Genomic DNA, 13,997 nt, shown 5'->3' with positions numbered 1-13,997 from the left:
CAAAATTCTCCATGAAGTAGCTTCATCATGAAGGCTGTGCGTGCACCTGCAGTCCACACAGCATCTCATCTCGCTGCTTTGTTCCCATGCCTCTGGGTAGTAGTCCCTCATCCAACACTGACACTTCTTTTCTCCAGTTTCTGTGCAGGTATTACCTTCATTCATCACCTTCACAGTTCTGTCCCTTTCGTAGCCAGAGCCACCAGTTCCCATTCCTTTGTAGGCAGTGTTGCCCTGCTTATTTGCTATTTTTTTCCCTTTATGGTATTTTCTCCTTCACTTCTCATCTAAGACTTCATCTAAGACTAGACAAGCCAAGAGAATTCTGATTTCTTTTCAGGTTCTCTCTTTCCCTCACAGCCCTTCTCTACAGCTGTTTCAGGTAAAACTCACTTTCTTGAACTTGGGATCCTATATTTCCAATGAGCTTTCATGAGCACATGATTTCAAGGCAGTAATACATCCCAACCTCTATGGGAATTACCTGGGATGCACTTAATATCATGTTGGATTTTCCCTATGTCATATCAAATGGTGGCTCAGAGTAGCTTGGAAGACATCTAATACACTCAAGTTCTCATCCTTCATTCATATAAGCTTTTAGCTAATAGCAGTTATTCATATGAATTCCCCAGTGAATGTCTTTGAACATGGCACTATTAAAATGCATTCCATTTTTATTACTGTCATCTAGTTCACTCTGTCTGATTTCCTGACCATCCTCTCTATTGACTATGTCACCTAGCCACTATCATCTTCACATTTTTAGCATATTGCAAGTATTTGTGCCAAGGTAATTGATATCAAAAAAAGGGAGAAAACATTAATCCAAAAATCAATCCACAATCAACCACAAAAGAATCCTTCTTCCAGCCTTCTCTCAGTGTCAACACCGTTCTCTTCATAGAATTCTGTCTATTTTCAAATGCTTCTATTACCCCCTATGTCCAGTGTAATCCCATTGTATCCTACATCAAATTATCTGTTTAACTCCAGTTCTGTTATGTCTCCACTGTTTCCTTTTCATGGCCAATCCATAATTCTTTCAAGGACTGACAAAAGATACTGGAAGAAAATCAGAGCAACGTAACACACTCTCTCTTTTTACCACATTAATAATTAGTTTCTGTGTCCGTTCTTCTTTTCAAAACTAGTCCTAAAGCCTTTCATGGTCCATGGAACACTGCATTTTCAAGGCTCAATCCTCCCATCCTGCCTGTTCCTCCTCTTATGAACATAATATCAGTTTTTCTTTATCAATAGGGTGTCTCCTCAACTGACAGATGAGTTAGCCCTACTGGCCCACAACCCCATGAAGTCATGTGCAAGTATTCCAGAACGCCTGTGTGAATCCAGTTTCAGTGTGACGGTCACTGAGATTTCTTTCATCTAAGCTGCAAAAAGCTTGTGTTCATATTTTCATTCCAAGCCTGCCCCTGTGCTCAGCATCAGTGGGTCCAGCTCTGCACTTCTCCGCCCAGGAAAGACTTGGACCTGTTGGAGTGGGTCCAGAGGAAGGCCACAGAAAGGCTCCCTTTCTGTGCTGGGGCACTCCTGTGAAGACAGGCTGAGAGAGCTGAGATTGTTCAGCCTGGAAAAGGGAAGGTTCCAGGGAGACCTTATTGTAATTGTATTCTCATAAAGGGGCTTATGAGAAAGATAATGACAAATTTTTCAGTGGGGCCTGTTGCAGTAGCAAAAGGGGTAATGGTTTTAAACAAAAGAGGGTAGATTTAGACTGGATATGAGGAGGGATTTTTTTGCAATGAAAGGGGTGAAACACTGGCAGAGGTTGCCCAGAGAGGTGGTAGATGCCCCATTCCTGGAAACATTCAAAGTCATGTCAAATGGGGCTCTGAGCAAACTGATTTAGTTGAAGATATCCCTGCTCATTGCAGGGAGGGTTGACCAGACCTTTATAGCTCATGGGCAGCTCTTACACCACGCTGAAATTGTCTCCCACTTGAATATGATCCACTACTAGATACACAAATTACAACCTTATTGATGAGACCCTTTTTCTCTCTGCATCCTGCCATGCTAACCCAGTTTGAATTTTCGCAACATTTTGGCAACTCGCATTTAGAAATGAAGGTAGGAAAATACAAAAGAGAGAAAACAGTTATACATTTTCCTTCACAAGTATTCACTCATTAATTTTGCTATTTTTTTTTTTTTTTTTTTCCTGCTTAGCCTTGATTGCTCTTCTGAGAGAAGGAGAGAGCCTGGAGGATCTGATGAAGTTGTCTCCAGAGGACCTGCTGCTGAGATGGGCAAACTATCACCTGGAAAATGCAGGATGCAACAAAGTCAACAACTTCAGCTCAGACATCAAGGTATGAGAAATACTGACCAACAAAAGCAAAACAGCAGCTCTGCACCCAAAACCCTGCCCTCCACACAGGGACTGTGCACTGAAACACTCCAAGTAGCTAAGATTGCTCTGTCAAGATCATGGAGCTGGGTACATAAAATGTTTTCATGGGGCTTACCTTTGCACTCAGTAGTATTCCTCCTCTTCCTCCTGACTCCCAGTCATCACTGCCAGCTCCTGCACACCAGATGGCTGGGAAAGGGATGTCTGCTGGCTCTGGACAGGGCATATGGACACTGTATTTTCAGTTCCTTGCCTCTATTGCTCTTCTCCTTTCCAAATCTCCCTAAATAACTCTTGACCTGACTTTCATTTGGAAAAGCCTGGACCTTACTGAGACATGTAGAGAAAGATGACTGGGCATTTCTAATTCCCCACTTGATCATTCCTTCACCTGGGCTATGTGCTCCTCTGTCCCAACATTTGCTATAGCCCTGCATGCAGTTGTCTGCAAGTTTTAATTCACTGGGACTATTGAAAAGATTGCAGCTAGACTGGGAGACACTTGCAAGGGTGGATCTGGAGTCTGGGCAGCATTATTTCATATACCCAGGACCTCTTGGGCTTATGGGTGCAGATTTCAGCAAAGCTTTCTCTGTAGGACCTTCATTGTTCCCAGACAGATGTATCTAAGCCTCAGTAGTGCCCTCTGATGAATTTCAGACACTAAAGCCCAGTGTGAGGCCCAGACAGCATCCCAGAGCTGTAGAGGGTGTATAAGGGAGGGTACCTGAGCTGGCTTACAAGAAAGCCAGGGGCTGGCCAGCACACCAACCTCAGCAGCCACAACCTGTCTTGCCTGCTCCCAGAACAGCATGGGGAAAATCCTGTTCTAGAGGTACCTGGTCATAGGCTTCACTAGGGACTGAAGCACAAGCACAAGCATTTAATTGAAATGCAGGAAAAAAAACACCAGGGAAAGCAACAGGAGAGCTAGAGAGTCACATTTGATAAAACCATTTTTATTTTAACAGATTTTTGGTTGACTGGGTGGAGGTGACTGAAGAATATCCATAAAAAGGGAAGGGAGTGGAGTGTTTTCCATCTTTCTGTGTGCTGGCCAAAAAGACTACGATGCAACTGATTAAATCCTATCTACAACTGAAAGCGAAATCCCAATTCCAATCCCAATTCCAATGTTTACAGTTGGAAAATAAGGCACATGTTTATAAGATTTCAGTGTTTACAGACATTCTCTAAGTCTGTCCTCCCACCTCACTTCTGCTGTAAATAACCACTTCCTAGATATGGTGTGTAGTAATGCAGATGTAAAATATTTAAAATAATTCAGGTAGTCTGCTTTACATTCTGAAGAGCATCAGTTGGGTTAGTTTGACAAGTCCCTAGACATTAACATGTTGCTTTATTTTCAGTTCTTTGAGCTGTTTTTGAAGTGAGTTAATATTTTCCACATATGGAAGCAGCGTACTATTTCACAAAAGATTAAAGACACAACATGTTAAATCCTTGTCTTGTTCCTGCCCTTTTGCCTGAAAAATGCTGATACTGTTGTCAGTGTTAACTTTTGTCCTTGAAAACTGTGCTTTCTCTTCCACAACTGTTCCAGCCTTGCTTTGAAATCCACTTTAAACATCTGCTTTCTCCTTCTGCATTTTCTTTTATTAAATGCTCAGCAGCCTGACTTCTACAGCATTATAAAGGTATGCATTTTCTTACCTCTAATTCTATGTTCAGATTAAGTAAATTCTGATATCTTTTTGTTGCTGCCCTTTCTGTAAGTTCAATACACAGCATTTTTGCCTCGTGTGCTGGGCACTCTGCAGCATATATATATTGGCTCAGGGAAGAAATAGATCTGGCAAACACAGCATAAAGTAGGAACTGCTAAGTGCTTCCAGCTTAATTAATTTAATTATGTAGCCCAATGATCGATGTAATAAAAATGAAGCATGCAGGCACATTGTTCAGGGAAGCACTGGCATGCAGAGGCTGGGCTTTAGATGTAATTTTTCTTCCCTTTAATTTTTCTTCCCTTCTCTGTCTGTCACAGGACTCAAGAGCTTATTACCATTTGCTGAACCAAGTCGCCCCCAAGGGAGATGAAGAAGGCATTCCAGCTATTACTATTGACATGTCAGGATTAAGGGTAAGATGAGATAAGTTTAGAGTAAATGCCGATATTTTCTGTCCATTACGTGCCTTGCTGGCCAATGCAGCGCTGCACTGGGATGTCAGAACCAGCAAATTCTTTCTTGCATTGCAACACAATCTTGTATTTCAGAAATCAAAGCTTCCAAAGAATTAAATTGCGTGTTTAGGTTTTTGTTAGATAATAACTCTGAAACTTCAGCAACCATTTAATCACACTGATAAAATACTAGCATGTCACAAGTGTATTTAAATGCATTTCTCTGTGAATTTCATCAAACCATCACATTTTATATGGAATATGGCTGTAAAAGCAATATGGTGAGGTGTTTGAATCACAGGCAAAGCCCATTTGAAAACACAGACTCGCCACAGGTAAAAGTGGGAATGGGAACACCTACAAATCCATCAAGGAGCTGCCTTAGCAGCTAGATCCCCACACGGAGACCCTGGTGGGTGTGGTGTGGGTGCAGAGCCAGGGCAGGGTGAGGCTGATGTCCCCTTGTCCCGGGCAGGAGAAGGACGACGTGCAGCGAGCCGAGTGCATGCTGCAGCAGGCCGAGCGCCTCGGCTGCCGCCAGTTCGTCACCGCCACCGACGTCGTCCGGGGGAACCCCAAGCTCAACCTGGCCTTCATCGCCAATTTGTTCAACAAATACCCTGCCCTGCATAAGCCAGAGAACCAGGACATCGACTGGAGCTCCATTGAAGGTCAGGAGAATGCAAATATTGCACGGTGCGCCGTGATATTTCTCATGTGTCTCCTGTTCATGGTTCAGTGAGTTGTAAATTCAGTTGGGGTTTCTTTCCAAAACACTTACTTTACTGAAGTGTGGTGCTCTGTGGGCCTTTGACTGATGTGTCTGTTGTTTTAGGTGAGACAAGGGAAGAAAGGACATTCAGGAACTGGATGAACTCCCTTGGCGTCAATCCACGTGTAAATCACTTGTATAGGTAAGATGAGGTATTACACTTCCTTCAGATGATAAATAGAGCCAGCAAGTTGTTAGCAAAAGCATAAAAACTTTTGGGCCCTATAAGAATATATCCTGCTTTGTGTTTCCCAGGAAACTAAGTTTACCTCTGCTAATAGTTGTGTTTCTTTCCTCTGTTCTTTGGACAATGACATATCCTTCTTGTTGTTTTCAGTGACCTGTCAGATGCCTTGGTTATCTTCCAACTCTATGAAAAGATCAAAGTGCCAGTAGACTGGAACAGGGTGAACAAGCCACCATATCCTAAACTGGGTGGCAACATGAAGAAGGTACAAACAGCTAGAATAGCTCCATTAGCGATGCCTTATCCTCAGTGAATGCCTATATCGTTTCAAACAGCAATGTGGACACTCATGTTGCTCTCCAGTCCCAAGGACAGCATCTTAAATGATTTTTATTTATGACTTTTTTATTTATTTTTGATTATCCACTTTGCCAGTGGATAATTTTTCATTCTGAAGAAGAAATATATATTAGACTCGCTCTGTTGACAGGTGAAAAATATTAAGTAAAAAGACTTGACAGCATTTGTATCAGTATTTAGAAACTGTATTTGCAGATCCCTTTTGCTACAGCTTTAGGCACTGATTGTAACGCATCTGGTCTGTGAAATGCATGGCACCAGCTTAATTGCAGCTGTCTGGATCACTGCCCTCCACATCAAATGAAGACAGTGATGATAAGCATTCTTGATCAGATGCATCAAGAACCGATCACACAGCTGCTGCTAAATACAAAGCTTTCTCCCAACTATCTGGATGAGTAATTGCATCCAGTTAGACCAGAGCGATCAACTGATCTAAAATATTGTCTGGGACACTAATCCTTTGTCTCAGTGCAGTGCCATGATGCTGGAGGTACCCATGAGCCATACGCTTTTATTTTCCAGGCTAATCTGCTTTTCAGGCCCTGAAAATGAAGTATAGCATTTCCTTCTATGTTAAAATGCTTAAAATGGTATTTTTGGGATGGATTTGCCCACTGGTAGTGAAGCAGCTGTTTTATCACAGAGCCCCGAGGTTCCTGTTTGCCCAGGAGGATCTGGGATGGGTGATCCAAAGAATTTAAAGTAACAGTGTCTTGTTTGCTTTCTTTTTTTTTTTTTTTTTTCTAATATTTTTGAACCACACCAATTGACCCTGCCATTAACAGCTTGAAAACTGCAACTATGCAGTGGAACTGGGAAAGAATCAAGCCAAATTTTCCCTCGTTGGCATTGCTGGGCAAGACCTGAATGAAGGAAACCGTACCCTCACGCTGGCCTTAATCTGGCAGTTGATGAGAAGGTAGGTCAGCCAGCCACGAGCTTCAGAGTGTTTTGGTATGCTCAGTTTGCATTGCTGTAGTTTCCTGATGCTCTCACTGAGAAGGCTCTACAGGCTTCTCACTCGTCTGTTTGCACTTCAGGGCCAAGGCAGAGTGACCTTCTGCCCACTCCTAGTTAAGTGTGTGATCAGAGTACATCTTGTGGGCAAGGCCATTACAGTCAGCTCATACAGAAGATTATTATTGTCACTATCTGCATAGCAAGAAGAAATGTTTATTGCATAGAAGAGAGGAAAAGAAGTTATAAGGTCTCTGCATCAGAGACTGGGGGCAATGTACCAGAAATAAGGAATTGATGCAGAAATTTTGTAAGCTTCTCCCTGAAGTGGGCACAACTCAGCACCTCTCCCCATTTTAATGTAATTCTCTGTGTGTGCATGTTTCTGTGTTTAAGAGTGCCATAGCTGAGAACAAAGAGCCTCACTAGTTAGGAACTGAATACAAACTAAATTCAGACAATAGAGAAGGGTGTAGGTTTATCGGTAAGGTAGTTAAAATAGGAATGAGGTGATTACTTACCATCAGTTTGGGATATATTTCCAAGCTGTATGCTGACATATAAGCAAAATACTCCAGGCTTGTTTTTATGCAGAAGGTCAGTCTTAGGTGAGCAGAAGGATTCCCTTCTATCTCTAAAACCTTATTTTTTAAGTACTGTGGGAGTGAGTAATTTACAATGAAATACATTAAGAGGGACCTTGCAGGAATTTTAAGCAACCAAAACTTTTAACATTCCCAAAACAGTGGTTAAAGAATGGGGGATGAATTAAAGTCCTTAGATTAATTATTGTGTTATATGTAAATCATATGCACAGTGAGTGTGTGTGAGGCAGAGGAACATCAGATCATTGGGATGATCCCAGACAGGACAATTCTGAGGTTACAGCAGGCTTTGAGCAAATATCCCGGCTTCCCTCTTAAGGTACACCCTGAATATCCTTGAAGACATTGGTGGTGGAGAGAAGGTCAATGATGAAATCATTGTCAGCTGGGTCAATGAAACACTCACTGTGGCTGGGAAGGATTCAACCATCTCCAGTTTCAAGGTACAGGGTTTTTCAGAAGTCTCTGCTCAGGAATCTCTTACTCAGTGTGCTTGTGTGTATGATATATACATGTGGGTATGCATATACACACACACACTCATCATTATATAACTCACTACATAGCTTGTTTTTCATTCCCTTTTAAAAGCTTGTCCAAATACACAGATTTTATCCAAGTGACTTTATTGTGAAGAAGTAATAGAAATACGATATGGTGAACACTACAGGAAACACCTTGAATTCCATTTTGACATGGGAAATCAAAAATGAAGACAGGAATGATGACTGGAATTAAGAAAGAGCTGCTGTGCTGTTGGTTATGAATCAACAGCAATTACAAATGACACTATTAAAATTAACAACAGCAGTACATTTATAACCTGGTAGTACCATCCAGGGGTACCTTGCCCTATTTTGCAAGCTACCATACAAACACAGAGATGGACCGGTTCTAGAGTGCTTCCAATTCCGCTCACGTATCTATGACACTTCCCAAGCTAGGGAACACTCAGTGGATATAAATCAGCAGTTTGCACCAGGCAAGAACAGATCCATCAAACTTCATCTAATGAGTTCAGGACTCACACAGCTGGTGTCCCCCACACCTCCCATCAGGAGGTGTCTGTCAGTGTCATCTCCCCACAGGAAGCAAATGCACTAGCCCTGCACCCCATCTTTTGCTTTAATGACATTGTATTCTATGACAAGGTGACCTGCTTCATGGATGAGGGAAAGGCTGTGGGTGTTGTCTACCTGGATTTTAGTGAAGCCTTTGACACTGTTTACCACAACAGTTTCTCTTGCAGAAACTGGCTGCACATGGCTTGGACAGGTGCACTATTTGCTGGGTAAAAACTGGATGGCCAAGCCCAGAGAGTGGTGGTGAACAGAGTTACATCCAGCTGGCAGCCTGTCACCAGTGGTGTTCCCAGGGCTCAGTTTTGGGGCCATTTAAAATCTTTATTGATGGTCTGGACAAGCAGATCAAGTGCATCCTCAGTCAGTTTGCAGAGGACACCAAGTTGTATGGGAATGTTGATTTGCTGGAAGGCAAGAAGGCTCTGCAGAGGGATCCGGACAGGCTGGATTGATGGACCAAGGCCAGTTGTATGAGGTTCAGTGAGGCCAAGTACCAGGTCCTGCGCTTGTGTCACAACAACCCCTGCAGTGCTACCGGCTTGGGGAAGAGCGGCTGGAAAGCTGAACAGCAGCAAAGGACCTGGGGGTGCTGATCAACAGCACCTGAACATCAGCTACTGCGTGCCCAAGTAGCCAAGAAGGCAAATGGCATCCTGGCCTGTGCCAGCAACAGTGTGGCCAGCAGGAGCAGGGCAGGGATTGTCCCCTGTGCTTGGCCACATCTTGAATGCCGTGTCCAGTTCCGGGGCCCTCACCATGGGGAAGTCACTGAGGTGCTGGAGCATGCCTAAAAGGCAACAAAGCTGGGAAAGGCTCTGGAGCATAAATCCTATGAGGAGCAGCTGAGGGAGCTGGGGGTGTTTAGCCTCAAGGAAAGGAGGCATAGGGGAGACCTCATCACTCCCTACAATTGCCTGAAAGAAGGGAGCAGACGGGGGGGGATCAGTCTCTTCTCCCAGGTAACAAGTGACACGATAGGAGGAAATGGTCTTGAGTTTGGAAATAGCCAGGGGAAGTTTAGATTGGATATTAGGGGAAGTTTCTCTGCCCTCAAAGGGTTGTCAAGCCCTGGAACAGGCTGTCTAGTGAAGTGAGTCACCATTACTGGAGGGTTTAAAAAATGTGTAGTTGTGATGCTTAGGGACATGATTTAGTGGTGGACTGGGAAGTGCTAGATTAAGGGTGGACTTGATCATAAAAATATTTTCCAACCTAATCGATTCTATGATGTTTCATCCCTTGGGGGGAAAAAAAAAAAATCCTTGAAAGAGTTCTTAGTCTGCCTTAGATGAAAAATTACTCTAAGCAGCCCTTTGTGAAGATCTAAATGGTATTTGACTGAACTGTTCATTGCTCTTGAGTCTAGACTCTGGCTTTCTGGGAGTTCTGTCATCCTGATCTTGCATCTAATTTTCTTTTTCATCCATGCAGGATAGCAAAATCAGCACCAGCATGCCAGTCCTGGATCTCATTGATGCCATTCAACCAGGGTCAATCAAGTATGACCTCTTGAAAACAGAGGATCTGAATGATGAGGAGAAACTAAATAATGCTAAGTATGTTTCTGCCAAGTAGCATTTAGCATGAGTTACATGCTCAGGCTTGCCTAACTCTGTCTTTGGAAACTGCTCTGCTGTCATTCTCATCTGGTACAACTTCATGTGAGAAATACCACCCAAGTTAGAAGCATGAAAGCTGGGAGTTAGGTAGTGAAATGACTATCAATGGAAATGGAGTGTGTAATGTTATAGTTCCTGCTTTATAAATCCCTTGAAAGGATTGAAATCACTTGGTTTCATAAGCTCCTATTTTCTCATATTAAAATTAAAATTCTTTCAGAGATCAGGGAACAATGCCAACAATAGTGAGGCATGGAAAACAGGGATTAGAGGTCATGATAGCTCTTTAGTCACCTACAGGTGGAACACAGGCATATTTAAGAGAGAAAGGGGAGGACAGGATTCATACATGAAAAACTGGTTCTGTAGATGTGGATATTGATTTTTTTCCCTGAATGCAAATGATTTCCTAGCAGAGAGTCAATTCTGGGGGCATCTCCCTCTCCTTTCAGAGTTACACAGATCACCTTCTGATCTGATCATCAGCTTAACTTCTCCTTTTCTGTGCAGTAACTACAAAGGAGAAAAAGATGACTGTAAAGCAACCAGAGCTGCCATTATTTTTGTAAAGACTTTTCCCACTCTTCCCCCTTCCATTTCCTAACATTTGTTCTCTTTCTTTTCTTGCAATCCTATATGTTCTTTTCTCTGTACTTTATTTCTTCATTCCTCTGCTGTTCTTTTCCTCATTTTCCACCCCTATTCCCCCATGCTCCCAATGCTTCTCTGCATTTGGGGGAAAATTTCACAAATGTATGTATTCTGAAGTGGGAAGAACCTGGGCTTTTCTAGCTCTTTTTAATGAAAAAATAGAAGAGACAAACCCACTGGAGAACAGCCAGTGGCTCTGAGCAGGGAGATGGGAATGTCAACTTGCACATTCTGGGTATGTGTCCCCAAATGTTGATTTCCAGCAGCACTGAGCTCCACTGACATCAGCCTTCTGCTTCCATCCTTGCAAGTTTGTTTATGTGCAAAGTTTAAGTCTCAGAGACTGGGGGGGAGCAAGACCAGAATGGCTGATTGTGAGGATAGTCTTTCAAGGAATGGAAGATTAAATGTATTGTACCAGGATCTGACCTGCAGTCTCCCATCCTGCAGAGCTGCAACCATCAGGAGATGCACTCTGCCTTTTATTAGAAATGTAGTTCTTTATGAACCTGTCTCATACATTCCTATAGAAAAGTTTAACTTTGGTGAATCAATGAAACCCATTCTGGTATTGATCATGCAAAACACTTAACAGGGGGAAAAATAACGCTACTGCACTAATTTCTGTCTTAATTTTTTCCTCTTTTTTTCCACCCCTGCAATGCAGATATGCCATCTCTATGGCAAGAAAAATTGGAGCAAGAGTCTATGCCCTCCCAGAAGATCTGGTTGAAGTAAAACCCAAAATGGTCATGACAGTGTTTGCTTGCCTTATGGGAAAAGGCATGAAGAAAGTTTAAAGCACAAAGGACTCGCACTGATGTCTGTTATTCTCCCTTTAGATTCCTTTAAACTGGATGCTCTTCTCTGTATCAAAGAAATATGCAGGGTGCTCATGCTTTTAAGGCATGAATGTTATACACGGTTCCAGGTCATACAGAGGTCATGTATTCTTGTGTAGCCAGGAAATACTTTGTTTTGAACAGTAATATGTGCTTGATTTTTTTGCCTTATTTTCCACTTTGCTAGCTATAGCCATTTCATATTCCTAAACAAGTTTTCACCACTGAGGCCTAAGCATATCTTTTCATTAATGGACACCAGGGTTTTCTGTGGGAGGTCATCCAGTGACAGACAGCTTTTAGGACTATGAAATGTTATACTCTGCCTCTGCCTGAAAATGTCGTCACGCTTTTCTTAGCATTTCTGCCATATTTACCTTCAGTTTGCACCTGGGATAACAAAGGAGGTTCCCTCAAGCCAATGCAAGTAGTAGTGACTGTATTTTTGGAATGGTAGGATCCTCTGAGGAAATTCTTGTGGAAAGAAAGAAGTGTTTGGTGTCTGTGATGTGTTGCTGGTATGTAAAGTGAGCAGTACTTTTCCCTGCAAATTATGCCTCTGCCATCCATGGCATTACTCACAGATAATATTACTGCTCACCAAAAAAAAAAAACATACTGCAGCCTGGTCCTCCAAGAACACCCGAACTCTGGAACCTTTGCAACAAACATTCTCCAAGGGATAATTCATTTTTATGTCATAATACACTTTAAAAAGATTGCAAAGCATGATAGAAATGAAAACCATGTTAAAGAAACTAAGGGAATGTACTCAGTTAGTAGCAATACAATGAGAAGTGAACAAAGGGATGCAGAATGACATATTTATGTAGACAATAAAAATTCAACTCTGTTAACTTCACAGACTTGCACTCGAGGGGCTGCAGCTCTGATTCAGGAGAGCTTTTATACCTGTGCTAGCATAAGAAACACGTACTAAAATGCTCCCCTGAACCCAGCCTGGGATCCTCAACAGAGCTAAATCAGCTTTGCTTTGCAGCTAACAAGGCACTGTAAATTTGCCTCAGTTGAGGACCTGGCCCTGTCTATGGATTGTCAGTGGGATATATTTGCACTGAATCTCTTCTTTGGCACGAGACATTTACTGGCCTTTATGTGAATTTTACTGTGGTGAAATGCAGAAGGAGGGAATTTTGCCTTAATGCAATCCCGTTGACACAGTCTCAGTTCTCTCTCTCTCCCCCTCCCTTTCCTCCTGCCCTTCAAAATTGCCTTAACAAAGAACCAATATTCTATGACATGAGAAGTCTCTCCAAATAAAATGTTCTATAAAGCCAAATGTGTAGTCCTTGCTTTTAGTAGTGGATGTACTAGTCGGTGTGTGTAATAGAGCTGAAATGGGGACAGAGGTAAAAATAATCTGTGGGCTCACTGAGAATGTGTCTTCTGTATTGTTATTGAAACCACAGATTGCAGAGAATGGAAAGAATTATTTCCTAGGCCATTTCTGAAAATGGCACTCGGAGACACTGCCAAAGATGGGACAGTGTTCTGGCTGGACTTCCAGTATGATTTCCCCATTTGGTGCACTGCCCAACATCCTCTTCCTTTCCCCAGGTACCCATAAATTTTGCTTCTTTAAGCATTCTGCAATACAAATACCACAGAATCACTAGGTTGGAAGTCTTGAAGGAAGACCTTCAAGATCATCGAGTCCAACCCAGCCCTAACACCTCAAATACGCTGCATTGTTCCTGCAGGAACAGCCAGATCTTGTTCCTGATCAGATCTGACTGCCCTGTTCCTCCTAAGAATTTAATACAGGATGGGAAAAGTACAGGATCCTAAAACCCATTCTGCCTGGTCCCAGTATTTCCCAGTGCTGGCAGAGGAGGAGAACCTCCAAAGTGTTATACAGTGGAGGTGTCATCCCAGCTCATTGCCCAGGAAGGGGGGGTTATGGTCCCAATAGCACTCCTCCTCTCTTCAGGTGTAGGACCTCCTGTTGCCAGAGAAGAGGGGTGGCACTGAAAAGGCAGTTCCTCTCCCCTTGTGATTGACTTGGGAGTCCTTCAGAGGTAAGCCAGAGAGAGGAACCTGTGACTGCAGAGCTTCTCTCAGGCGGGATGACCATGTATTGTGTGAGTCGCATGCGTGTGTGTGCATTTGCAAAATGAAGGGGCTATTTTTTGTTGGATAAATGGTGTAGATCTGAAAGGACTGGGTAATCCTGCCTGAAGACAGCCCTGCCTCAGGATCCTTGTTTCAGGGAGATGTCTCACCCCAGACTCAGGGGCAGTCATGAAGGATGAAGTAGATGACAGATTGGAAATGGCAGCAGAACCAGGGTGAGAAGGACGGTTTTTCCCTTGACCCCAAATGAATGTAGGTGTTTGCTATCCCTAGAGAGCAGAAGGTATTTTCAGGCATTTTCC

The 13,997-nt window shown here is 42.9% G+C and overlaps 1 protein-coding gene across 2 annotated transcripts in view; it reads left to right on the top strand.

Annotated features, from left to right (window-relative positions):
* Nucleotides 1-12,901, top strand: part of LCP1 (lymphocyte cytosolic protein 1) — a 48,364-nt gene extending 35,463 nt beyond the window's left edge. For both annotated transcript variants that reach the window (XM_088051974.1, XM_005516370.3), the window contains exons 8-16: nt 2,194-2,336; nt 4,386-4,481; nt 4,999-5,194; nt 5,359-5,437; nt 5,633-5,747; nt 6,631-6,764; nt 7,727-7,850; nt 9,921-10,045; nt 11,427-12,901. In XM_088051974.1, the coding sequence (XP_087908100.1) occupies nt 2,194-2,336; nt 4,386-4,481; nt 4,999-5,194; nt 5,359-5,437; nt 5,633-5,747; nt 6,631-6,764; nt 7,727-7,850; nt 9,921-10,045; nt 11,427-11,559 (1,145 nt within the window). In that variant the 3' untranslated portion in view covers nt 11,560-12,901. The remainder of the gene's footprint in view (nt 1-2,193; nt 2,337-4,385; nt 4,482-4,998; nt 5,195-5,358; nt 5,438-5,632; nt 5,748-6,630; nt 6,765-7,726; nt 7,851-9,920; nt 10,046-11,426) is intronic.
* The last annotated feature ends 1,096 nt before the right edge of the window (nt 12,902-13,997 follow it).

This window comes from Pseudopodoces humilis, chromosome 2 (assembly GCF_049639895.1).
Source record: "Pseudopodoces humilis isolate 2021_Gansu_Grassland_sample_001 chromosome 2, ASM4963989v1, whole genome shotgun sequence".
In the NCBI taxonomy this organism is placed as follows: domain Eukaryota; kingdom Metazoa; phylum Chordata; class Aves; order Passeriformes; family Paridae; genus Pseudopodoces; species Pseudopodoces humilis.
Note: the sequence above shows the minus strand (reverse complement) of the source record. Positions and strands in the feature narration are given on the sequence as shown.